This window comes from Podarcis cretensis (assembly GCF_951804945.1).
Source record: "Podarcis cretensis genome assembly, chromosome: 7".
Lineage (NCBI taxonomy): Eukaryota > Metazoa > Chordata > Lepidosauria > Squamata > Lacertidae > Podarcis > Podarcis cretensis.
The window spans coordinates 1,303,672-1,330,807 of NC_137176.1; the positions used below are offsets into that span (position 1 = coordinate 1,303,672).

Genomic DNA, 27,136 nt, shown 5'->3' on the forward strand with positions numbered 1-27,136 from the left:
TAGATGGAGGTGGTTGCCTTGTTCTTTCCTTTTTCTTTTCTTTCATTGGAAGCAGGTGTTCAGGCACACGGATATTGCAGATTGATTCCATAGAACTGTGACTATAGATAACCTCTGAGGACCTTGTGACATGTTTATTTTGGGAAGGCAGCTGAATTTAATTAGGCATATCAAATTTAAAAGCAATCCAGACGCTGAAATATTATTGCTTGAACAAATGGCCTTAAATTATTCGTGGTAAATATCGAAAGCAAAAAAAAAGCGAGAACGCTTTGCACTTGATACAAGCTAACTTGTTGTATGGCTGCCATCAGCACTGATTAACACAGTCATTTGGGGGCAATTTTCAGTGTGGCAAAGCTGGAATGTGTTTCAGTCTCAAGGACAGGTAAGTGGGAGATGAGAAATGTGGTGGAAGTCATGTTGGCCTGTTTCATTCAGGCTCTGGTCCCATCCTGCACCCTTGAGGCCTTTCATGCCCTATACTGCCCTTCAGCTAAAGTCACAGAAGAGTAGGGGGCAGATGTTACTGAGCTTTAACTGTGGCATCTCCAGAAGGGATTTTGAATTGATGTGATTTATTATACTTCTATATCCCAAAGCACCTTACAAACAACAAATGACAGTAGCTTGACAGAACATAATAGAATGTCACAAATACAGCCTAAGTCATATGGAATAATTAACAAATCATCAGTGAAACAATTGCAATCTATAAAACATGGTTAACAAAGCACAATTAAAGCAAAAGTCATATTGTATGGGTAACAAATCAATACAACATATATAATCTATAAAACAACATTAACAAAATAGCAAGCAAAAATGAAAAATAAACAAAGCACTATGGGAATAGGGAATCTTTTCCCCCTCAAGGTGCTGCATTCCCCTAGGGGTAAAAGGCTGTGGGTTGCATGCCAATGATGTGTGAGGCAGAGCCCAAATAAGATGGGGCTTCCCATTTTTCCCCCACCCCCCAATGAACTGCTGCATGAGGGGCAGCGCACCCTTGCCAGGCCCTTGCAGAAGACACCCCTGTTTTGCCTTTTCTCCTGTCTCACCTTCCTTCTCTCCTTCTAGGCCCACCCTCCTGTGTGAAATTAATACTGTAATTGGTTAAGCCCCCAACCCGTGCCTGACATAAGCAGAGTTGCAGTACGCTTTAATGGTTGTCTTCTGGCTTTATGTCTCACACTGTGGAAGAAGTTGAATGACCTCTGGCTGTCTCCTCTGCCTTTTCCGGTGGAAACTCTAGAACGATCTTGCCTGGTGGGTGGCTCAGTTTAGGCACCAGAAGATATTAGCAGCTCCTTTTTGCAGACTGGTAACCTGCCCTTCTCTTCAAAGAGGTCTGCTGGGAGTTCAGCTTCCAACCGCAGTGTGGCAAACTGCAGGGTGAGGCACAATCCTTTATAGGCAAGCGGTCCTGGCAGGGTCACAGCCTGAGTGGACACAGTGGAAGGGGAGTCAGACCACAACAACAGGCCATCCAAAAAGGATGTATGAGCTCAGCATCCAAACATATGGTTTTGGACAAGTTGTATCTGTCCCTGGTGAGGTATTTAGTGCATTCCCTTTTCTCTTGTTTGTTTTCTCCAAGAAACTCTAGGGATAGTTTTAAGCTAAGCAAAATGGTAAAATCCCCTTTTTCACTTGTAGCATTTTATACGCTGATATTGTGGGATTCACTCGCTTGGCTAGTGATTGCTCTCCTGGAGAACTGGTGCACATGCTGAATGAGCTCTTTGGCAAGTTTGACCAAATTGCAAAAGTAAGTACCCCTGAGGGCTTCAGTAATGGCTGTTAGGTTATCATTGTCTTTGATGTTAAGATTTATAGCTGTGGCGTGAGAGTGGCATGCCAGGTTGTTGACCTGAGGTCTGCTGCGAATGCAGTTTTCACAACCACCAGGCCACCCTCACATCCTGGGCCAATGCTGAGTGCCATGGGAAATTGGGGAGCCAGCCCGTAGTTCTCAGGTTGACCCTGGGGCTTTCAGTTCCTGATCTATAATTTGCACTGTCCTTTGGTCACAAGCTAATACAAATGTGGTGGGGGGAAGGGCACAAAGAAAGAGGATAAAAACAGCAATTCTGGGAGTATCTGCTATGGGTCCCAGCCAACAAAATGGCTAGGGCAGGTTTCACAGGGGGGAGGGGGGATGCACTGGGACAACCGATTTCAGTGATCATGAGTAGGAGGAGGAGTTACGCTAAGACCAGGCCATGTCATTACTGAGGAGGCAGGTTTAGTCGTTGTTTGAGGGGTCTGGTCTTGACCAGATGGATACTAGAATCAGCAAGGGATACCCACATGACCTGAAGGTGCTGCTGTACAATGCCAGGTCAATGATTCATAAGACCACTGCCATCCATGACTTGATCATGGATGGAGGACTTGACCTGGCATGTGTAACAGAGACTTGGTTGGATGAAGCAGATGGGCCTGTCCTTGCCGCTGCTTGCCCACCAGGTTTCTCTTATGCACAGCAACCCAGGCCTTGTGGGCGGGGAGGGGGGTTTGCAGTGATATTTAGGAAGTCATTAGTTTGCACCAGGCGTCCTATTGGGAAGACCCAGTTCTCTGAGTGCATATTCTGGAAGTTGGGCAATAGGGGCAGTACAGGATTCCTTTTGGTGTACCGACCTCCCCGCTGCACCAAGGATTCCCTGCCCGAGCTGCTTCAGGTCGTGGCGGATGTTCTCCTGGAGACACCTAGTTTGGTTGTCCTAGGGGATTTTAACATCCATGCCAACACGACCTTACAAGGGGCTGCTCGGAACTTCATGAAAAGCATGGCCTCCATGGGGCTGTCCCTGAATAAGTCTGGCCCAACTCATAGCCGCTGACATGCCTTGGACCTGGTCTTCACCTCTATGGATGTTGATGATCTGACACTAAGTAAAAGCGAAACTAAAGAAGTGCCATGGTCAACTTGACTTTTTCGCGACCCTTCCCTTCTGCAGGGAGGTGGGACCGATTCGGATAGTCCACCCCCGCTACTTAATGGATCCAAATGATTTCCAGAGAGTGGTAGGGGATGTTTTATCCCATGCTGATGGCCTTTCAGCTGATTCCCTGGTGGCCCGCTGGAATGTGGAGTTAACCAGGGCTATTGACTGGCTCCAAAGTGCCCTTTCCGATTGCATTAGCCCGGACAGCCCCGTGATTTTCCCTGGATCTGAGGGCAATGGAACAATCGCTGAGACAGCTAGAGCGCCAGTGGCGGATAACTCATTCTGAAGCTGACTGGACACGGGCTAGAGCTCAATGTTGAGCCTACCAAGTGGCGGTAGCTATGGTGAAGAAGACTTTCTTCACCGCCTCCATTGCATCTGCAGAAAACAGCAGCAAGAGACTCTTTCAGGTGGTTTGCAATTTAGCGGAACCACCTGCTCCAGCGGGGCCCAGTATGGGCCACATGATCTCCTGCAATGCTTTTGCAAAGTTTTTTTGCAGATAAAGTCGCTCTGCACCTGAGACTTGCCTGCCTGTGAGCATTGCTGAGGAAGATCAGCGCTGGTGGGGAAGCTGCCTTTGGGGCAGCTTGCCCATAGCACTGATCTCACCAAGAAAACCCTGAGGAACCTCTGAGGAACCATAGAGTTTTATGATAAATGGTTTGCAAATCACTAACATCTAATGGAACAGTATTTGCTTTTGAATGGATTAAAAATAACGCTGGTGGGCATAATTTAAAAGACTAATCATGCTGTCGTGAAGGGGCACGGCAAAGTGGCAATATAAATCTGAAGACTAAGCCTAGGAAGTGGTGTTGCTCTTCCTGCAAGTGCTGGAATAGGGATGACAACAAATATCCCGTGCTCCCAACAGAGATATCTATTTTTGTACCAGGCAGGAGGAGTTTTCATTTAATTTCCTAGGTCTCTGGATTCTGCATAGCTTGTGTGTGCTTCTGATTTCACATTTCAGGAAAAGTAGGTCAGTGGAAATGGGATGCACATAGCTCTCGGCAGAGCATCTCATCCTGCATGTCCAACCCAGCTATCTTCCTCCCCATCGTTATGTGAAATACATTTGATGGCACCAAGAATATTGTGCTTCTGCAGCACTCCAGGCATGGTCTTCTTTCTTTAGTGATCACTCGCAGCTGAGTAAGATTCTCTTCCATAAACACAGTCTTAACAGTTAGTCTGCGGAGGCCAATTCTGGATCCACACGTCCTTCCACAGTGGGGACATTGGTTTCCAGGCGGGAGTTAATCACGGTGTGGATTTGCCAAGCGTGCTTTCCTCTTAGCACATTTCTCCCTTGCGTCCTGAGTTCGAGTGTCTTCAAAGTCCATGACACCTTTGGTAAAGGCTGCTCTCCAATGGGAGGGCTTGCAGGCAACTGTTTCCCAATTGTTGGTGTTTATACTACATTTTTAAAAAATTGCCTTGAGACTTTAAACCTCTTTTGTTGACCACCAGCATTACGCTTTCCATTTTTAAGTTCGGAATAGAGTAGTTGCTGTGCTGGCCATCTCTTAACTGAACCTTCTTTCCCCCTCTCAGGAAAATGAATGCATGAGAATTAAAATTTTGGGAGATTGCTACTACTGTGTGTCCGGCCTCCCTATATCTCTCCAAAACCATGCCAAGAACTGTGTGAAAATGGGACTGGACATGTGTGAAGCCATAAAGTAGGTAGAGGCGTTTTGTAACTTGTCCTTGTCCTTACCTTGAACCTCCCCAGTAAGCCTCACACGGTTGCCTTAAATCTGAAGCTTTTGCTCTGGTTTGTGCTTCGGTATGTTTAACATTTTCAGCTCCATATCAAATGAGATGATGTTGTTTCTCTCCATAGCTGCAACAGTGAGGGATGGTATGGATTTGGGGGTATACCACATGAAACAGCATTGCAGCGCAGTAAGATAATACACAGAAGAGGTAAAAGGCAATCTTTCCCTCACGATGTAGTGCCCACTAGAGATGGCAAAGAATTCTGTTCAGTTTGCATTTAAAGACAAGCCTGCCAAAGTCATGCTTTCCCAAACAATGCAAGAAATGAAGTACAGCCATCCTTGGGAATTTGTACTTCTCCAAATTTTGCAACCCAGTTGTCCAGCTAGGTAATGTGTGCAATAATGCATGTAGATAAAGCATCCATAAAATGTCCATACTGGTGAACATAACATACAAAAAGCATCATTTTAGAGGGAAATGCTTTGCAAATGTGTATGTTAGGAGAAATTAACACTAAAATGCCGGGGTGTTTGCAGGAGGACTTTTTTTAAAAAAGCAAACTGATGTGGAAATGTGGAGAACTAAACTTTTGATTGCAAAAGCGAGAAACCGATTTGCCCATTTTTTTGTGTCCACTCCCTGCCCGTTATGGATCTAGATCAGTGATGGCCAAACTTGGCCCTCCAGCTGTTTTGGGACTACAATTTCCATCGTCCCTGACCACTGGTCCTGTTAGCTAGGGATGATGGGAGTTGTAGTCCCAAAATATCTGGAGGGCCAAGTTTGGCCATCACTGATCTATATTATCTGACCATGTTGGAAGATCTAGATCTGCTAAGACCTTTTTAATGACAGCATCGACTTTCCCAGGTTTTCCGAAGATAAAGTGGGCTAACTGCCCCCATCTTGGAGCAGAGGCTGGCTGATGTGCAAATTACAGGGCCAATGTTGGAGTGTATACAATAATTTTGAGCAGCCACAAATTTGTCTAGCATCATCAATGTAAATAGTGCTTTATGGCAGAAGTAGCCAAGGTGGTGGTCTCTAGATATTGAGAACTACAGTTCCCACCATCCTTGACCATTGGTGGAGGGCTGAGTATCTGGAGGGCACCATGTCGTCTAGGTTACAGAGTAACACAAAACAAGGCCCTGATCCAATAAGCTTAGAATCTAAATTTTGATGGTGGAGAAGACCATGGACAATAGCAAGGGGAATAGGATGATCACTTGCAGCAGGAACAAGAAACCTTATATACCATAGCCTCCTAAATCACATCCTAACCACAGCTACCAGCAGTGAAGGAGAATCAGGGATTGCTTACTGACAACTAAATCCCCTTTTCATGAGTAGACCAATGACTCTGGGCCCACAGCTCTACTGTGTTGTCACTCTTTGGCCTGAACCCAAAGACTTGGGCGCCAGCACTCAAAAGCTGGAGGATGGCTCCACCTGCTCCTCTGACCATTCCAGGGGTTCCTTGTCAGGTATTAACGCAAAGGGCCCCTCAAAGAGGATCTTCAACACTGTATTTAGCTGACCTTGACTGCTCCTCAAGGTCCTTGGCCTGTGGGGTGTTTGGTTTGTCCTCCCAAGGACTCAGCATCTGATTCCAGATCAGGCAAGGTATGACAACTGCCAGTTCATCTCAAAAAATAAAAGGCAAGTTCCAATTTTATTTAGAATCAGTTCTTTGTAAATAATACTTGTGAGCTTGAATTGAATTTGTGGCCATTTTTTTAGCTTGTTTACTTTTATATTGATGTTAACATGGCTGTGCTCTAACCAGTAAATATCTTAGTTATAAAAGTATATATATTTCTATACCACTTTTTAATTAAGACATGAACAGTAGCACATGAAAAAGTCATTGTGTGGTAATGGTAGCACCGTGTGCTTTTTTCAAAGTCCAGAAAATAACAGCTGCGATTGATAATAATTTCTCATCAATAGGAAGGTCAGAGATGCAACTGGAGTTGATATTAATATGCGAGTAGGAGTGCACTCTGGGAATGTCCTTTGTGGCGTAATTGGACTGCAGAAATGGCAGTATGATGTATGGTCACATGATGTTACACTAGCCAATCACATGGAAGCCGGAGGAGTTCCTGGGTAAGACTAGTCTCTATTTAAGATGGGTGTGGATACATTTCCCCAAATAAATTGGTGCCTACAAGGTCACCCAAAACGCCTACTGCGCAGTTAAGAGGGCCCTGTAGTCCTCAGCCAAGGGGATGGCCTTGCCTCGCCCACTGGAATGTTCTATATTTAAATAGGCCTGCTTACCTTTTATAAACATTGGATGTGATCCCACCAAAGTTAAGTCCTTTTAAGCCATGTGTTTAACTCTGCAATTGAAAGTAGTAGGCCTGCAGGTGTGGCTAGATTGTGCCCACTCCCCTATTAAAATTCATGCATTTTACCCTGTTTATTTGCTCTGATCCTGAGCAAACAGAGATTTTTCCCTTTTACTGAAATGCAATAGTCTTGGAAGGCACACAATACTGTTCAACTGCTGAGCATATAGGTTTGGCTCCCATAAGTTGATGAGAAGGCAGACCCCCTAGAAACCAAATAGAAGCTGCTCTGATCTATCTTGAGGAAGAGAAACATTTAAGTGGGTAGGGAACAGCTCCATACCTTTCAGATGTATTAGTTGAATGGAGAAGCCACTTGCCTTGGGGCTTCTTGTGTTCTTTGGATCCTTTTCACCCACAAGGGATAACTTGATTGGAACAAATGAGAATGTTAAAGACTGGCTGTTTTTCTGGAGCACAATTGAATGATGGGCCTAGTTCTCACTGAGGTGGCCATCTGGAATCAGGGTTTTACTGTTCTGTTCTACAGGTTCAAGTGACTGAATCCACTCCGGATAAAAAGTCTAGAGAAGGATGGTGGAAGAGGTTCTAACGTAGTCCTTGGACATGCTCGTATTCTGTGTACAGATGTATTTCTCTATTTTTGAATGCAGGAATCATGTGAGCTCCTGCTGAAGTTTGAAATAATACAGACAAGTTTAGGCTGGCTACGTCAGTGTGAATGAGGGCAGAGTTTGCATTTGTTTTTGTGCACAGCAATCCAGTTTCGTTGCCTGCAAATATATATATATATATGTTCATTTACAATGTGTTGTTTAGTTCACAAGTATTTCATTTTGTATAGCTATTGGGAATATTTCCCAATAGTAAAAGAAAAGAAAAAAGCAGTGTGACATTCTTAATGTTGTATAATGGTCATTTTAAAATAAACCATAATTTCAGCCGTGTTCACATTACTTCAGTCACCTTGGCCCACTTGAATGGAGCTTACCAAGTGGAGGATGGGGATGGAGATGCAAGGGACCCGTATCTCAAGGAGCATCAGGTGAAAACCTACTTCATTATCAACCCCAAGGTTAGTAATGTTTCATTTGTTTTCTCCACATTGTATTTGAAACTGCTCTAAGCAGACAAGAGCCATGATTTTGCTTCTGTGGCTTCTAGGGCTACATTAGGCTCATTCAGACATGAAAATGAGTTTAGGCAATCATAGTTAAGTACAAACGCAGTTTAGGGTTTGGGGCTAATCTGTGGCTGATCTAAAAGTGGAAGCTTTTGCTTTCTTCTTCCGGCACAGCCATAAGATGGGGGCGGGGGGGGGGAGAGAGAAAAGTGCACCAGGTGGGGGCTTACTGCTGCTTGCCTTCACAGCTCCTCTTCACAGCTGTCCAGACCTGGCTTGCCCAGTGGGGCAGAGCCACAGCGGTCGCCTCTTGGTAGGTATGTCATGCCTGCTTCCCAGAAGAGGGAGGGTCGAGATGACTGGGAGGAGGGGTGACCCATCTGAGGTGAAACCCCCCCCCCCACCAAAGCCTCGCTTACCTGGGTTGTTTTGCTGCAGCGGCTTCCGACGAGATATAGCGAGATCTTGCAGAAATTTTGTGCGATCTTGCTGGAAGCCGTCACTTCAGGGGACGGGGGATGTGCATGGGGGGGACCACCCACTGGATTTCACCTCCTGAGGTGGCTGCTTCAGTCTGCCTCGTGGGCGGGCCGGCATGGACAGGGAGACAGGTACAGCGCAGGTGCAGTGGTGCGAGCCCTGCAGTGGCTCACCTCCTCCCGGCAGCAGCAGTGGCATCCCTGCTGAGAAGCTTCTGTTGTGGCTCCATCCCATCAGGTGAACCACTTCTGGATTGTGCTTTGTCAGGACAATAAGAAATGCAACACTGAGCATTTACTTACTGTCAGGGAACTGGCATCGGAGTCAGAGGTAGAGGCAAGGCTCTCGAGCGATGCAGGAGAGGGGCCCAGCAGGGAGAGAGGAAGCCAATCGGCTGGGGAAGGAAATCAGCGCAACACCAGTAGGAGAGGGGGGCAGATGGGGGATTCGGAGAGGGGTCTCCAAGACTCTTCGCCCGAAACAAGTGGGGAGAGCATGGGCACACCTCTGCCCAGTCCTTCTCTGCGCAGAAGATTTCCGCGCAGGGAGGGTAGGAGGAGACTTGGCGTCAAACAACTTCTATGCTGGAAGAGGTTCAAGAAACGCCCACTGACGGATTCTGCGAGCGACTGAACGGCCACGGAGTGAAGGGCTGTCAGCCGAGACAAGGTTAACCAGGCAATCTAGCCAGCAGCGATGGTAACTTACGCACGAGCAACCCCTTATAACCATTACACTTACCTAGATCTTTATGTTACGTGGCTGCGTGGTATTGTCGTCTTCCTGAGGATCTTGGTTTGTTTGATTTTAAGGAACAAGTCCCTTGCCCTTATTTATCTGTCCACAACGCTAGCTATAATCTCAAAAGTCAGGAGGCGGCTAAATAAGATTTTCAGTAGTTTGTGTTTTATTGCTCTCCGCGGCTTCACCCCATGATGAGCAAAACTAGAATAAATTGGGCAAAATAGGAAACAATAGAAATCGTGCAAGCTTTATGCTATCTGTACCTCTTGGGTTTATTTATTCCCTAACCAGGAAGAAAAACGAAGTCCGCAGCATCATTTCCGACCCCGGAATACTCTAGATGGAGCTAAAATGAGAGCATCTGTTCGTATGACCCGGTACTTGGAGTCATGGGGAGCAGCCAAGCCATTTGCTCACTTGCACCATCGGGACAGCATGATTACAGAAAATGGCAAGATCAGCACCATGGTATGAGTTTTCTGCATAGTTATATATCAGCGCTAGCACAGTGGAGGAGAGGGAAAACTATGCCCTTCCCTCCTCTCCAGATTTCTCTCCTTCCCCCACCCCCAGACAACAATTCAGTTCTCAGATTTGAGACTGGCAACCAGCCCTGAACCAGAGCCCTTTAGCACTGTGCAGTGTAGGAAAGGGAGATAAGGGAAATGGACAAACTCCACCAGCCTCCATAGAGTGCTACAAGACTCTGAAGCCCTGGAATCTCCTAATTCCAGGGTGGGACACTTCTGAAGACCAGCTGGGAAAATAAACTAGGGACTGGTGTTACTTTCATGGCTGTCAGGCGGGCTTCCTCCAAATGTCTGACTGAGAAAGAGGATGCTGATCAGCCTGTGTTTTGCTCTGTCAGAGCTTGGCCTGTATTAATATGATCCTGAAATCATTAGTCTCCCGTGCTTAATTTAGCTGGGTGTGTTGCTGTTGTTTGGCTTGCACCACTCAGGCTACACACATTGACCAGGGACTAAGTCATATTCAGCTCAGTAGGACTTTACTTATGAGTTGACATACAAGGAATTGCACTGATGCAATTCTGGCCCATTAAAATTAATAAGGATTTTATCATATACTTCACTGGGATTTTTGAGCTGGAGAAAATGTTCTCTGACACAACATTTGCGTTACAATACAACCTTATATACTGAGGATCAAGATTTTTTTTTTTTTATAATACTATGTGGACATTTTCTCTCAATTTCTCTTAGGACATGCCTATGGGTCAGTATAATTTCCAGCGTTGTAGAGAAAGGTATGTGTTGATTTTTCAGACATTGATTCTATGAGAAAAATGCATTACAGTGGTATCTCGGGTTAAGTACTTAATTCGTTTTGGAGGTCCGTTCTTAACCTGAAACTTCTTAACCTGAAGCACCACTTTAGCTAATGGGGCCTCGCCGCCGCTGCACAATTTCTGTTCTCATCCTGAAGCAAAGTTCTCAACCCGAGGTACTATTTCTGGGTTAGCAGAGTCTGTAACCTGAAGCATATGTAACCTAAAGCGTATGTAACCCGAGGTACTACTGTACTCTCTTTAACCAGCAATTCTAATCTATATAAGCATTCACTTTGTTAGCTAGGGTCATTTTGAACAGCAGTTAGGATTAAGCTGAAATAATATAATTCTGCTACAATTTGACTCAGGCAGGCTCTTTTGTATTGGCCTGGATTTGTTGAAGTACTTACAGTATTAGAGGGTGACTTAAGCATTTTGTTGCTGCTGCAGTCCTGATTAGAACTGGACCCCCACCCCTACCCCTGCAAACGCTGGCTATTCACAATAAGAGGGGAGTTCACAATAAAAGCTTTCCTTCCATTATGAATAACAAGCGTGGAAGGAAGTCTAGTTTGGGGACCTTGGTGAGGACAAAGCCCCCCTTTCCTATTCAGTGGTCTTGATCTGCCCCACCAACTCCACTATACTGTCAAGTCATATGACAGATGCCATGTCTAATTCAGCCCTGAGACTTGAAATCAGCCGACTGCTTAGTAATTGTAAGAATGCCATTTCTGGGCTGGGATAGTCTGGCCACAGGACTTCATGCCCTAGTAACCTCACAGTTAGATTTCTGTAATGCGCTCTACATAGGGCAACCTTTGAAGGTGGTCTGGGAACTTCAGCTAGTGCAGAATGCAAGAGTTCTGTTGGATGTTACCTGGTAAAGGGACCCCTGACCATTAGGTCCAGTTGTGGATAACTCTGAGGTTTCGGCGCTCATCTCGCTCTATTGGCCGAGGGAGCCGGCGTACAGCTTCCGGGTCATGTGGCCAGCATGACTAAGCCGCTTTTGAACTGCTAGGTTGGCAGGAGCAGGGACCGAGCAACGGGAGCTCACCCCGTCGCGGGGATTCGAACCACCAACCTTCTGATTGGCAAGTCCTAGGCTCTGCGGTTTAACCCACAGTGCCACCCGCGTCCCTGTTACCTGGTACACCCACATAAAACCAACCGCATGGGATCTGTTCTGACATCCTATGTGCTACTTCTCATGATGTCATTATATAAAAACCATAACTGACTTGGGACCCACTTGCTTGAGGACATGTCCCTCCCAATGCCAGCCAGCCCAGGCCTTTCCTGTGGCCTGATGGGTGGCAACGCAGGAGAAGGCTTTCTCTGCAGTGATGTCCCAACTGTGAAATTCCTTTCTCCTGGAGTCATGGATGGCCATTATGTTATTGGGTTTCCAGTTCCAGGTAAAAACTCACTTGCTTAGCCAGGCATTTGGAGATACATGATGGTTCCAAGTCTTACTGTGGTTGTTGATTGCTCAAACTCTTATGGTCTGACTCAGTGTAGGGCAGCTTCCTGTGTTCCAATTGTTAATATCTTATTTAACTTGTTAATTTTTTATTGGACATGGTAATTGTTTAAAATATTATTTGTGGGTCCCTCCAGGCATCGTTTATTGTCCATTCCTGAAGATTTGTGCTCATTTATGCATGATCTTACTTTCAATAATGTTTGCAGCTGCAAAAGTTTTGGGGCAGACATTTTGCTCTGTTTCCAATCATTTCATGTCCCGTAGCTTCCTGCTGAAATTCTGTAACGTTTCATACCCCAAGGGCTCTGGGGGATGGGTGGGTACCACTTCTGTCACACTATACTGCTTTTCCAGATGGCAATAATGTGGCTTTAGGGAGCAACTAATAAAACTGAGTTATATATGGTGCTCCACTATAAATCCAGCCACTAATGTACTATTATTGTACCAATGCAGAATACACTTGCAAAAAAATTCAGTCTGGTAGGACTCCCATATACCACCTTGAAATCTGGAATGGATGAAGAGCAGTCAAAGCTCAATAAATAGATAAAAATGTTTGTGACCTACTGTGATAGCTTGTGTATGCTCTTCGCAATAAGCACCTCTGCTCATTCAGAGATATTTACAGTTCTTTATTTTACATATGTACAGGCAGCACATTACAATCATGCATCTGAATCCTCCAGTTCAGATTCTGGGAGTGGTTTTTGCCGGCTTCTCCTCCAACAGAAAAGGCGAGGAAGTTTCCTGTGACGCCTCTCGCCCCTCCTCTTTAACTCTCTCCTCTCCTGGGCAGACGGAATAGGCACCGCCTCACCATCAGCACCAGAACTTCCTGTGCTTGCTGGGGCTCTGCTTCTGCATCTAAGGGCCTTTCCACCTCCTGGCTCTCTCCCCCTTCCCCATCTGTCACTTCCTGTCTACCTCCCTCTGAATGTTCCTCCTCCTCCCCGGCATTCTCTGGCAGTCCCATGACACCTACCTGCCAGGTGACTTGCATACAACCCTCTTTTGTAGTTTCAGGCAAGACAGAAAAGCAGAAGAGTTATTCTCTTAGTGAGCTACCTACCACATGTAGCTGTGAACTATGTTCAGCTTGGTGGGTGCTCTGAGTTGGGTCAGAAAGGAAGGCTCTCCTCTTAGGGCTTTTAGGCTACCTTGGGCTTGTGAAAGGAAGAATATGCCCATGCAGGCATATAGTCAGAGACTTCAGGTGGTGCAGATAAACTTGGTTCATTCATTCAGAGGCTTCATCGTGAAGAGTGAAGAGATAAAATAAGCCATTTCTTGCAAACTTCTAAATGTCACGATACCACAGAATCACATAAGGTAACTGGTCAAGTTTATAGGTAACAAAATGTGTAACTTTACCAGTCCACTTGAGGGCGACTATATCAGACCCAGTTATTCTAAGAGAATTCCTAAATTCTAGTTTCCTGCAGTTTTGGGACGACCTGAAGTCAAACTGTTGGTTATGTTGTTCTAAAGTCATCTCAGCAACAAGTCAACTTCATATTGCAAAACGAATGGCTGATGTTAATATGGCAAGTTGTGTAGACTCTGTTCTATATACTGCTGCAGCAAAACAGGAATACAAAGAGCTGGCTTCCTTTTTGTTCTCTGTTCTCTTTGTTCTCTCTAATCATTGCCATGCCTTATTTGGGTATTTTCCCCAAGGCTGCTAACTCCTATTTGCCCTTTTGTCTTCCACAGAACAAAATCTCAGAAGAAGAAGTTTGAAGAAGAACTGAATGAAAGGATGATTCGAGCAATTGATGGAATAAACGCTCAAAAGTATGTTTGCACACAAGGTTGCCCTGATACTGATACCAGCAGTAGCGCTCTGTGCAGTGGTGTAGGTGAGGCACTGCTGCTCTCCTGGCTTCCGAAAACAGCATGTCACTGGGGCTAACCAATGTGGGGAGGGGCAAGGCACCGAGACCTTGGCACTGTGCAAGCACACAGAAACACAGAAGGGATAACAAGGGCCATCTAGTCCAACCCCCTGCAATGCCGGTAACTTGCCCAATGTGACCCTGAGAAGAATTGTCTCATGTTCTGCCAACATAATGGCAAGAGTGCCTCATTGGCTGTGCCACTCTGCACTGAGCTCCCTTCACCCTGTCCTTCCCCCACCCCTCTCTCTGGTAAGTCCAGTGATTCACTGTGTTTGGAAGTCAGGAGTTCAAAGGACCAAAACACTCCATTGCTGAATTTCCTATAGATGAGGAATAAGTATTTTAGTAACCTGGGGTGTCTGGTTTATTGGAAGCAAATGAGAACTGAGCAAAGACTATGCTAAATGACTCAGAGACCTATTTAGAACACCATATGAGATGAGGCTCTTTGGTCCTCTTCATTGTTGGGGAATGTGCTATAGGTTGTGGTGGTGGTGGTGGTGGTTGTTTTTACTTTATTAAAAGAATTTCATTTATTGAAAACAAAGTGATGAAAGAAAAAAATGAAGAGAGAGAGAAAATTATCAAAAATGCAAGAAAAATCATTCCAACTTGGACCAGTTAATATTCTGATATTTTACCAAAGGTATCTATTGTTTGGCTCAACATAGGAATGTTAGAATGAAGCTTCAAAATAAACAAAAGAATATCATCTGCAGATAAAACCAATTTATATTCAACTGAATTGTGAACTGCCCTGTAATAGCACAAGCCGGGGGGGCGGGCGGTGCTAAGGTGAATGTAGACGCTCTTGCCCAATTCCTCGGGACAGTGGAAAAGTAGCAGACTTTTGCCATTCACTTTAACTCTAGATGTAGGCGAGTCATACAATATTTTAATCCATTTTATAAAACACAAAGGAAAGCGAAATTTAGTTAGAGCTACCGCTGTACGCAGGTGGCGCTGTGGTCTAAACACGCTGTGGCTTGCCGATCAGAAGGTCGGCGGTTTGAATCCCGGCGATGGGGTGAGCTCCTGTTGCTCAGTCCCTGCTCCTGCCAACCTAGCAGTTCGAAAGCATGCCAGTGCAAGTAGATAAATAGGTACCGCTCCGGCGGGTAGGTAAACGGTGTTTCCATGTGCTGCTCTGGTTCGCCAGAAGCGGCTTAGTCAAGCTGTCTGCGGACAAACACCGGCTTCCTTGGCCAGTAAAGTGAGATGAGCGCCGCAACCCCAGAGTCGTCTGCGACTGGACCTAACAGTCAGGAGTTCCTTTCCCTTTCCCTTTACCTCTGTTTATAAATTTTGTCAAATGCCTTTTTAGCATCTAGTCATAAAATTAGAAATTGGTATTTATTTTTGTTTAAATCTACCAAACTCATCACATCTCTAATATTATCTGCTGCTTGTCTTGTTTTATAAAACTGGTCTGGTCATTCTTAATAACAGATACTATCACTTGCTGCATTCTGTTTGCTAAGGTTGCTGATACATATGCAAACATTTTTTATTTATGTGCATTGTTTTGCATGCTTAAGCCTCAGCTACTTAAACTGAATTTAAGTGTGAAATTTGATCTGCAGTTGTTCCTCTTGCCTTCTGGTTCAGTGGACTGCCTAGAGCATGTGTAGCAGAGCTCCAGAATCCTCACTGGCTGTTTATAATTTGGGGACATAATTCAAGGTCTGGGTTTGACCTATAATTGCTTAAATGAGTTGAATGTCAAGAAGCTGCTCTCTCAAATATTCTTTTGGGACCCGATCAACTAAGAGCACCAACACATGATCATATAGTGTTGTTTACTCAGAAGGTTTGAAATCAGAAGGTCTCGTTGCCAGTATAGACTGTGGCTATTTGATGCGCCAGTGCCAGAGGAAGAGAAAAAAGTTAAACACGTAGCAGAGATTCCCAAAAATAGACCAGAGGCAATTGTACTTCATCCAGCAGAGCTTTACTTGCTACTGAAGGCAAATAAACATAATGGTCACAGATCCAGTACATTCAGGATTGGTACAGTCCATAAAAATCCAGTTGCAGCACTTACAAAACTTATAAACCTATAGCAAGACTAAACCTTAACACTAGGCATACTATGTACAGAATACCACACCAAAAGGAAGAGAGATAGAAAATAAAACCCAGGCTCCTTCTGGTCTATATTTATAGTCAGCATGACCTTAATTGGAAGAGATAAGAGAACCAGTTCAAACCAGCTTCCCAGAAGGTATAACCCAAACAATCATGAAGCTTCTTTCATACAGAGAAGCTTCCAGTAGCTTCCAGAACCTTCTTGAATTAATCAGAATAGGAAAAATCTCTACACATCAGATCAATACTTTCTGCACTAAGAAACGCAAACTCCCTATATTAAAAATGGAAATTGGTTGTATTCCCTCACAGGGCTATAGTTTCTTTTCTCTGGCTTCCCTGTGCCTCTTACTTAAACTTTTCAGAAAAATATAATAAGCAAATAATTATCCAGCTTTATGTATAATATTCTGTATGTTCTTTCTTCCTCTTCTAGGCAGTGGCTTAAGTCTGAGGATATTCAAAGGATATCATTGCTCTTCTATAACAAAGCACTGGAAAAAGAAGTAAGTAACACTTAGCATAGAAGGGACGCAGGTGGCGCTGTGGGTTAAACTACAGAGCCTAGGACTTGCCAATTAGAAGGTCGGCGGTTTGAATCACCATGACGGGGTGAGCTCCCGTTGCTCGGTCCCTGCTCCTGCCAACCTAGCAGTTTGAAATCACGTCAAAGTGCAAGTAGATAAATAGGTACCGCTCTGGCAGGAAGGTAAACGGCGTTTCCGTGCACTGCTCTGGTTCGCCAGAAGCGGCTGAGTCCTGCTGGCCACATGACCCAGAAGCTGTACGCCGGCTCCCTTGGCCAATAAAGCGAGATGGGCTCCGCAACCCCAGAGTCGGTCACGACTTGACCTAATGGTCAGGGGTCCCTTTACCTTTAACACTTAGCATACAATATCAGGGTTCTGTGTTCATTTTGTAAAAGCAAGTCATGGCACTAGTTGTTTCTAGTTATATGGGGGTCCTCTTACCTGAAAAATGTGTGGCCCCGTTGGTGTCTAAGTTGAGGTAGACCGGTTTTTCTCACCGATTCTTCTATTTAATCTCCTTCCTGACATGAAGCAAAATTGGATTCCTTCTGGTAATGTAAATGATGTGCCTGTTTTCCAGATTGCAGCCTTTCGGCTCTTCCTGCAAAGCACTGTAAATTTCATAGAAGTGGCGTCTGACTGACCAGAGAACTTGAACTTAGTTGGTTTTGAGTTCTTCCACTGCTGTGTTTTATATATGCTTGTCCACCAGGCCTAACAAATCAGAGCTTTTGGTCCAAATGAGAGAGTCGTCCTTCCTTTCACTTTTTGCTCTGAATGTTTTCAGTGCTACCACACAATGGTTATCTCCTGCTCTGTCTTCAACATTTCTGGTTCAATTATGTCAGCTTATTCTAAGGCTAGAAGTGGGCTGTTTGGGGATTTCTGGGTCAAGTTGGTTTTGCCCATTTTCCATTGCAGGGAGAAAGGGAAACATTCCATGATAAACATGTTATCCCAGTAGGCCTTGCCACAATCAACTGGGAAGCTCCCCACTAAAATGCAGCATAAGGGAGCATCAGGTGCAGTTCGATAGGACTTGTGCAAGAGAACTTATTGGTGGTTTGTTTCCTATAATTATAGTTAAAGGACCGACCCCTGACCATTAGGTCCAGTCATGACCGACTCTGGGGTTGCGGCACTCATCTTGCTTTACTGGCCAAGGGAGCCGGCGTACAGCTTCTGGGTCATGTGGCCAGCATGACTAAGCCGCTTCTGGCGAACCAGAGCAGCACACGGAAACGCTGTTTACCTTCCCGCTGGAGCGGTACCTATTGATCTACTTGCACTTTGATGTGCTTTCGAACTGCTAGGTTGGCAGGAGCAGGGACCGAGCAATGGGAGCTCACCCCGTTGTGGGGATTCAAACCACTGACCTTCTGATCGGCAAGTCCTAGGCTCTGTGGTTTAACCCACAGTGCCACCCGCGTCCTTATAATTATAGTTACGTACCTGTCAGGGACTCAGCGGGAGCGCAGGGAGGAGAGGAGATGGAGAGCGAGGGGGAGCAATCCGAGGGCAGCGTAGGAGAGGATGACAGCAGCCCAATAGATTCCGTGAGTCTCTCCAGCGAATCGGAAGATTCACAGAAGGGGGCGCCGATGGGCAGGGCAAGGGGGGACCCAAGGGGGACACCCCAGAAACAAGGGGCCAGCGGGGACTCCCAGAGCAACAGTTGGAAATCAGGACCAGCTTCCCCACCAGAGCGTAGTGGGGGGGAGGAGTCCCAGGTATCAGAGCCCACATATTCACCACCAGCGAGAGAAGAGGAGTCAGGGGTGGCCACGCCTCCATCGGAGAGCGAGGGAACGGTCAAGAGGAAAGTTGCAGGCTGGGCGCGCGCGCCAAGTTCAAATGTACAGGCGAGCGGCACAGAAGGTAGCCCGGATAGGGAACCAGGTCCTAAAGCCCGCCGGAAGGAGGGGGAAGAATCATCAGGGTCAGCGTCAGAGGAGTCCAGGAAGGATGAAACCCTAGCGGGCAGGAGGGCCCAGAGGAGAAAGGAACTTAGGAAGAGGTGGAGCAAGGCGAGAGTCTTAAACTGGTGTGGAAGGGGCGGAGACTCAGACGGGACTTCGCCGGTCTAAGGTCAAGACGTAGAGCTGCGCGCTGCGGTTTTAAAATGGAAACTGAACCTCAATAAAGACTTTTGTACATAACTACAGCCTAGCGTTGGTCCTCTGTGAGCTGGGACCTGGAGGCAGCTCTGACAGTACCCCAAATAGTCGCAGTTTTTGAGCCCCTTGTTTATGTAAAACATTTTTAAACAAATGGTCAAGAGAGGCACAACTGTTAGTGGCAGTGGCCCCTCTTGCTGTTTTCTTTCTGGAAAACCATTGAAGAGGTACAATATAACAATATAAAATCTGTGATGGATCAGTCCAAGAGTCCATCTGGTTTGGTGCCCCCTGACCAAAGAGATGCTTCCAGGAAGCCTATCAGCTGGGCATGAAAGCAAGACCCATTTCCCATAACTGGTCCCTCTGCCACTAGCGGGCAGAGGTGCATCGCCATGGTACATGGAGGTTCTGTTTAGCTACTATAGCTAAGAGCAGCTGATAAACCTGCTCTCCATGATTTTTTCCAGTTCTTTTCTTTAAAGTCTTTGAGTTAATGGTCAGCTCAGGAAGCATAAGCCTGTGTTCTAGTAACTGAGTTAATTTTACCAGCTGTTTTAAAATTATGTTAGGTTTTTTTTTGTAATCTCTTTCTAATTTTGTTTTAGTATAGAGCAACAACGCTTCCTGCGTTCAAGTACTATGTGACCTGTGCTTGTCTTATATTCTTCTGCATTTTTCTTGTGCAGATCCTAGTACTACCCAAGTAAGTAAGAAATTTGCACAGCTCTTTGTTTATCTCCATTCATGTTGTTGTCACCCGTTTCAGTTCTGGGAAGGTTGTGCCATTAATCCCAAATGCAATAAGGGACTGGCTGATTAAATAAATAAATAAATCCTGGCATGTAATTCTGCTTCTATTTCTGGCTGGTTTTGCCCTCCTACATCTTTCTGACCCATCAGTGCCCATTGGGACAGAGCTACAGAGCTGGCCTTCCAACACTGGTATTGCTGCAGCATATCTGGATGGGACTGGGATGGGACACTGTGTTGTGACACACAGACAAATGACTGGTTTCTGGGAAAGAGCCTCTGGGTGGGAGCAGTTCAAGTCATACAAAACTGCTCAAAAGCCTTGTGCAATTCAAACCGCTGTTGAATTTCATGCATTTATAAATAGGAAACTTTCAGAATATTGGGATGGGAGCAGTAGAACAGTATGTACAGTAAACTTGAATTTCCAAAAAAACAAACCACTTGTACCATCGATTGTCAGGAAGCAATTGACAAAAGAAAGAAAGAAAGAAAGAAAGAAAGAAAGAAAGAAAGAAAGAAAGAAAGAAGTTAAAAAAACCCACTCGTGTTTATAAGGGCTTTCTTTCTCCTGCACCTGGTAAAAGAAAAGGGAGGGCTGCCATGGATTTTTATATTCAAAAGATGTTTTAACAATGAAGCTCTTATGCAGTCCAAGCCTCTGCACTGACTGAAATCTGTTGAAAGCTTCATGAATGTACAAAAAAAAAAAGAACACCCAACCCCACAGAGTGAAAGATACTGAAATTATCAAACTCAAGTCGAAGCTCTTGAAGATAAAAATTAGCTCCCTGCAGGAATCTGTCAATGAACGTCTTTCCCATACATATATTGAAATCTTAAAAACAGGGATAGACAGAAGGTTGTTGTTGTTGTTGTTGTTTAGTCGTTTAGTCGTGTCCGACTCTTCGTGACCCCATGGACCAGAGCACCCCAGGCAGAAGGTGCCATTGGTTAATGACAGACTAGTTTGTAGTAGCCTACTTAATACCTCCTTGTTTCTGGGATTCTTGCAAAGAATGCTGGAATGCTTAGCTAGCTCCAATTTTGGGAGTCTCTGGGCAATACACTAGCATTGGCCCCTCAGATCTATTTTGTTCCTACCCATGTAAAAAAGAAAATGACAGCAGCCTTGAGAAGGTACATTGCGTTTCTCCAAACCCAGTACATAAGCACATCTAGTCTTAAAGCATGTTTGTTTTGGCAAAAGGGCTTCCAGGAAAGATTGCTGCCACATGGAATGAGAGGTGTTGCCTGGAAGGAGTAAACGTTCTTGCTGCTCACATGTTGGATAGATCATAGTCCATGTCAGAATCCACATGGGTACTCTAATAGGAAAGTTTGCAGGAGGGGTTAGTGGTGGGCCTCCAGCATTCTGACTCCCATCTGTGGCCAAATGGAGATCGATGATAGATATAATTTTTTAGCTTGCTTTTCTGGGCAAATGCCCATGCAAATCAGCTTGCAATCAAAAACAAACAAAGATGAAAAGAGCAGGAATATAAAAGTTGGTGTTATTCAGCAAGCCACTTCTTAGTTCCTCAACAAGTGCAAATATTCATTTAGATTACTTATACCTAAAACTAATCTAACCTACAATTGTTAAAAGATCCATTCCTTAGTATTCACTCTTGTTTTGAAAATTTAAAACATACCAGAATGTACCATTGGGATTTCAATACAACCAAAGTAGACCAATCAAGACTGAATTCATTCTGCCTATTCTTTAAGATACAATAATATATGATGCATTTTCTTTTTTCCTTTTAAGCAATTTTCAAAGAAGGCAGACCCACATGGCTGTTGCAGTCACATTAAGTGACTGCAAACGTGCTTGAACAATCCATCAACCAGAATTCCTTCTGTGTCTTTTATTTGTACATTGGTTTCTCTAACAGGCCTTTCTTCCTGTCTTGTAGAAAGTCTGCCCTTGGGATCTCCTTTGGAGCTGCCTTCCTTGTGCTCTCCTTCATTCTTTTTATCTGTTTTGCTGGACAGCTTTTGGTAGGTATTAAAAGAATGCCCTAGCAACACAATTCGTTCTGCATAAGCAATGAGGCCTTAACGCCCATGCAATACAGCCAAGGTTACTTTCCCTTCCTGTTAGTTGTCTGGGTGAGAAATAAACCTTTTGAGAACTTCCTTACTTGGAGTTAATTTGCTTAACACTTTTCTCAATGATGTGAAATGCAGAAGCTTTTTCATATAGGCATTGCTATGTACTGACCTTTACTGGAGATGAAAAACTGAGAGACTTGCATTGTAGCTTGTCTGACCTGTCATGGCCAATGACTTTTGCTGACAAGCATGAATAATTTTTAATTAAGCCCCCCCCCCAATATGTGTAACCAATCAAGAATTTAAACTAAGATACAACATCCTGAGATAAAAGGTTCTAAACCCCGCACATCTCAGGTCACAAGTGGCTCTTGAAATTGAACAGTTTACTGTGTGGGATGGAGGAGATGCTGTTTCAGGACCAAACTGCACAGTTCTGCTCTGGAGTGCAAGTTTCTACCCCCACACAAATGGACAGCACGGGGCCTCCAGTTCAGTTTGGGATTATAGCATGGAAGGGTAAGGGGACTTGTTTACAGTGCAAGTTGCAAGTAGGAGGCCCCTAATACAGCTTGAGTCTTCACTCACTACAGTAAGGGCCCATCCACACAGCTGTTTGTCCTGTGATTTCTAGCCTTTTGTATCTATCTATTATCACGGGTCCAGTAGGGGTTTTTCTTGTCCCATTGCCTTTCCTAGGAAAACGCGCTGTTTCCTGCTGAATCAGGACAAACATTAGTCTACAGAAAACTGGAAGAAATATTTGTCCCTCTTCTAATCCTAAAATAGATCTTGAAGGGGAATAAGCATGCTTTCCTGGGAGCTGTGTTTGGGGCAATCTGCTCTTCCCTCCTTTCCTTCTCTCTCCCCCCCCATCACCTACAGAATAATTTCTCTGGTTGCAGTGCACTTCCAGTTTTCTCTGAGTGCTTAATTTTTTATTACTCTTCCCTGTTTAGCGCTAATAAAAACTGTGGTCAAATGATACATGTGCAAAATGTGTGTGTTCCTGCTCGTTTTCTTTGATTTGTTGTGATGATTCCAATCACAGCTTTATTTTCTGTCTTTAAAAATAAGTGTTAATTAATAGGTATTGGAAGGGTCGCAACTCCTTTTGTATATGTCAAATGATGGTTTGATTCTCTGGTTTTCTGATTCTCTGACTCTCTGCCACGGGTGGGGGAGCTGAAGGTGAAGACAACACGAAAAGCAGACTATTGGTTATATGAAGAATGAAGGGGAAAACACTGGGTTTTGGGGGGTTTTCCGAAGTAAAATCCAAGGCAAAAATCACAAGTGGGAACACCAGCCCTGGACCAAATTGAAAATGGCACAGAGTTCTGGATTTTAGGGGAAACATGGCTGGGCCCTAAGCGTGCGTAGAAATTGTACTCAAGGCCAGAACTACACAGTTAAGGCCACATATAGTTATGCACTGAGAAAAAGAAGTCTAAAGTCTCTATGGGAACACAGAACTTGTTCTACCGGATCCTGACCCCAGGAGTTCCATTGCAGCACAACCACCACCACTGGTAACTCGGCTTATCAAAACTTTAGGTCAGCGTTCTCAGGACAATGAATCAAAATGAAGAAACTGCTTTAAGGAGATCCAGACTCTGAATGATGCTCTTTGTTACTTATCCCAGCAAGAGGAAAATGAGATTGTCCTGCAGTTGCAGGGAATCCAGTTAACACTGACCAGATACAGTGGTACCTCGCAAGACGAATGCCTCGCAAGATGAAAAACACGCAAGACGAAAGAGTTTTCCGTTTTTTGAGTCGTTCCGCAAGACGAATTTCCCTATGGGCTTGCTTCGCAAGACGAAACGTCTTGCAAGTTTTTGCGAGTTTGTTTCCTTTTTCTTAAAGCCGCTAAGCCGTTAATAGCCGCTAAGCCGTTAATAGCCGCTAAGCCGCTAATAGCCACTAAGCCGCTAATAGCCACTAAGCCGCTAATAGCCGTGCTTCGCAAGACGAAAAAACCGCAAGACGAAGAGACTCGCGGAACGGATTAATTTCATCTTGCGAGGCACCACTGTATAGGTATCACCGGGTGCTGACTACATTGCAGTAACATACTTTGTCTCCTGTTTTCCCCAAATGTTTCAGAAGAAGAGAGCAGCTGAAGAAGCCTGCATCTCAGCTAGGAAGAAGAACTTGACTGGGGGTTTAGTAGGGATTTGAGACTTTGGGGCTTTGGACAACTAGGACAACGTCCCTCATTGTTAGTGGCATTATATCCTAGCCTGCTCTCAAGCATTTTACTTGCACTTTTGTGCATCTGTTTGGAGCTTGAAGCTGGCAAGTCAGTGCACCTCCTTGCAAATGCAAATGGATGGATTTGTCCCTTGTGGAGTGCACTTGCACCACAAGTAGGTGGTACTCTTTAGAGTACCCAGGAACAAATGAGAAAGAGAAAGACAAAATCAGATCAAATGAAGCCATGATGGAGGTGCTGCAGCGGAGGCTGCTCTCAAACTGTGCTAGACAAAAAGTGCCTTAAGACAAAAGTTGTGCTCAGAATGAAAGGATGGCTTTTGATTGTTTTCTTTCTCTGAAGAGGTAATTACATTACTGCAAAGGTGCTTTGTGTTCCTCCCTCTAAGGAACATACACATTTCCTTCCTGTACAGTCATCATCATATTATTACAAAAAGGAGATATTTTAAGGGAGGCCTGGCATTTTTTATATTAATTCCAGTCTCCTTTGCAGCTGCCTGTCTTTTGCTTTCAGTAATACTTTTTATCTGTTTTGCTGAATAGCTCAGTAGGTGCTGGGAGCATGTTGCTTTTCTTAGAACCTCAATTCCAGTAATGAGGCCATAATATCTCAACATTATTGAAGACCACCTTATAAAGAAAAGTTCCTTCAGCATAATATCCTTCTTCGTAGCTTGGGTAAGGAAACAGATCACTGAGGACTTTCTTCCCTGGAGTTAATTTACTTTTACTTACCAACCTGTGATGATTTCTAGAGTTCACATCACTCAGTGTTGCCAAGACTGCAAGCAATTTCTTTCTCGCCCATTGTGTTTTCTGTTAAATGAAACTGTCTTACTAGCTGGACAGTTTTTCCAAAGTGACTTGGTTTTTGATGTATAGGAGAAAAAAAGCAAAAAGGGTATGTGACCTGATGTGTCCCTGATTGTTACTTAGCAGATGGATGCCAAATATCTCTTGAGCTTGAAATGTACAGATAGTTTTCAGGTCAGAGCTGTTCCTACTCCAAGTAATGCCAAATAAAAGAACAGGAGGAACCTGGAAAAAATAAAGCATTCATTCTAGTGAGAGGCACAAAGATCATCCCCCCCCCCTTCTTAATGCAGTACCTTTATTGAATGGTGCAGCTCTCTTCAAACATAAACCTTTTTGGTTAAAAGTAGCTTTTATCAATGCTGATAAAAGGCTCCATGAAAGTGGTTAGGTAAGTGGTGTTAGTGTAATAAAACTGGTATGTAGACATTTAGGGTATGTTGTTAAAGCAGCCATGCTACCGAAGGCAGAGATTTATTTCATACGCTTTTCAATGTCTTAACAATGTGGAGCATTGTTGGGTGGAATATCAAACATTTTCAGGGATGCACCCTTGAAATAGTTCAGTGTAAGGTGTGGCAGACATCCTGAGCCAGACATCCTGGAGAGCCAGACATCCTAGAGAGTGAAATCAAATGGGCCTTAGAAAGCACTGCAAATAACAAGGCCAGTGGAGGTGATGGTATTCCAGCTGAACTATTTAAAATTTTAAAAGGTGATGCTGTTAAGGTGCTACACTCAATATGCCAGCAAGTTTGGAAAACTCAGCAGTGGCCAGAGGATTGGAGAAGATCAGTCTACACTCCAATTCCAAAGAAGGACAGTGCCAAAGAATGCTCCAACTACCGCACAATTGCACTCATTTCACACGCTAGCAAGGTTATGCTTAAAATTCTACAAGGCAGGCTTAAGCAGTATGTGGACCGAGCACTCCCAGAAGTGCAAGCTGGATTTAGAAGAGGCAGAGGAACCAGAGACCAAATTGCAAACATGCGCTGGATTATGGAGAAAGCTAGAGAGTTCCAGAAAGAAATCTACTTCTGCTTCATTGACTATGCAAAAGCCTTTGACTGTGTCGACCACAGCAAACTATGGCAAGTTTTCACATAAGTAAAACTCAGCTACAATTAAATTGGAAAGTGGAAAGCAGTTATGGTAACTTCAATTTTAAATGTTTTTATAGAATCCGTTCACATGTATCTGAAATAAAAGTGCTCAAGACTGAGATGTTGATAGTGGGGACTTTTGTAGTACAGAAAGCTTTTAGGGTTTAATTTTTTTATGATGTCATACTCTTCCCAGGGAGGTCTGCCTGGTTAGATTTATTGTAGTCCTTACAAGGCAAATGAAATAACTTTTCATGCTGCTTGGCTTTAGGGCTCTGTGAGTTGAATGGTTTTTAATACTGCGTTTATCATTCTGCTATTAATGTTTGATATTGTTAATGGGTTTTTAATGTGTCTGGATCCTTTCTTTAATATACTGCGAATTTTAAAATTATGCTATACTTGCTAGCTAGTCTGGAGTCTCTGCATTTGCCAAAAAATGAAATAAGAACTGTCTGATCCCCGGATCCTACATAAGACTCAGTTGATCAGTGACCTTTGCGCTTAATTCCCATTTTATCTACTGTTGTGGTTAGCCAGTCATTTCCTACCTTACAGCTCCAATATGGAAATAGTTGCAATTCAGTGCACGTTTTAATCCACTCAAGAACAATTCATCAATGTGTTTGAGCAATGCTTGAGACCCTCTCCTCAGCTGCTCTCTGTGCATCGCCTGCATGTTCTTGCCGTTTAAAATTGTGAGAATTCTTGTTTGAAGCTAACGTGGAAGAAACAGATTATTCATAGAGATGCATTTTCCTGTATTCCGTGTACAGCAGTGCAACAAGAAAGTCTCGGCCTCACTGATGTGGATCTTGAAGTCCTCCGGAGTCATCGCAAACCACCCCTGGCCACGTATCCTGCTCACTTTGATAACAACAGCTATAATATTAACAATGGCTATATTCAATATGGTAAGTTGAATGGGATTTTGTTTCCATTGCTATTTTTCTATCTTTCTGACGTGTTTCTGTGATGCTTGTTACATGCAGCAGTTTCACTCGGGTTTGGGATTGACTCAACCTGCCCCCAAAGTTGCGCACTCTGGTTAGCCTTGCCCCTGGTGTCCACACATACGGTGATAACATCTGCAAGGAAAGAGGTGTACATGCAGAGCCCTCTCTGTGCAGATGTTTGCAGTGGGGCCAGGGCTTATCAAAGAGCCCGGTGTTGGGGCTGGCTTGTTGACAGAGCTCCACTTGTGGATTGATGCAACTTTGGGGTCAGATCACCTGAATAGAGCTAATATAAATAAAGAAATGGGGCAAAGCCAGTGTGTGAGGAAACAAAGGAGTTGAAGAAAGGAGGCGCTGAGGAAGAAATAGGCCTAGAGAAAAATCTTACAAGGGTCTATACACCATTGGCAAGAAGGAACTAGACCAGCAAGGGAGATTTGAGAACTGTGGACCATAGCCTG

The 27,136-nt window shown here is 44.4% G+C and overlaps 1 protein-coding gene across 3 annotated transcripts in view; it reads left to right on the forward strand.

Moving 5' to 3' along the window:
- ADCY2 (adenylate cyclase 2) overlaps window positions 1-27,136 on the forward strand; it is a 136,154-nt gene that overhangs the window by 63,117 nt on the left and 45,901 nt on the right. For 2 of the 3 annotated variants that reach the window (XM_079983482.1, XM_079983483.1), the window contains 11 exons: window positions 1,660-1,771; window positions 4,518-4,645; window positions 6,642-6,800; window positions 7,949-8,081; window positions 9,645-9,821; window positions 10,577-10,620; window positions 13,850-13,930; window positions 16,559-16,628; window positions 19,378-19,475; window positions 21,442-21,526; window positions 26,496-26,633. In XM_079983482.1, coding sequence (XP_079839608.1) covers window positions 1,660-1,771; window positions 4,518-4,645; window positions 6,642-6,800; window positions 7,949-8,081; window positions 9,645-9,821; window positions 10,577-10,620; window positions 13,850-13,930; window positions 16,559-16,628; window positions 19,378-19,475; window positions 21,442-21,526; window positions 26,496-26,633 — 1,225 coding nt within the window. The remainder of the gene's footprint in view (window positions 1-1,659; window positions 1,772-4,517; window positions 4,646-6,641; window positions 6,801-7,948; window positions 8,082-9,644; window positions 9,822-10,576; window positions 10,621-13,849; window positions 13,931-16,558; window positions 16,629-19,377; window positions 19,476-21,441; window positions 21,527-26,495; window positions 26,634-27,136) is intronic. The other variant, XM_079983484.1, reaches the window with a different exon arrangement.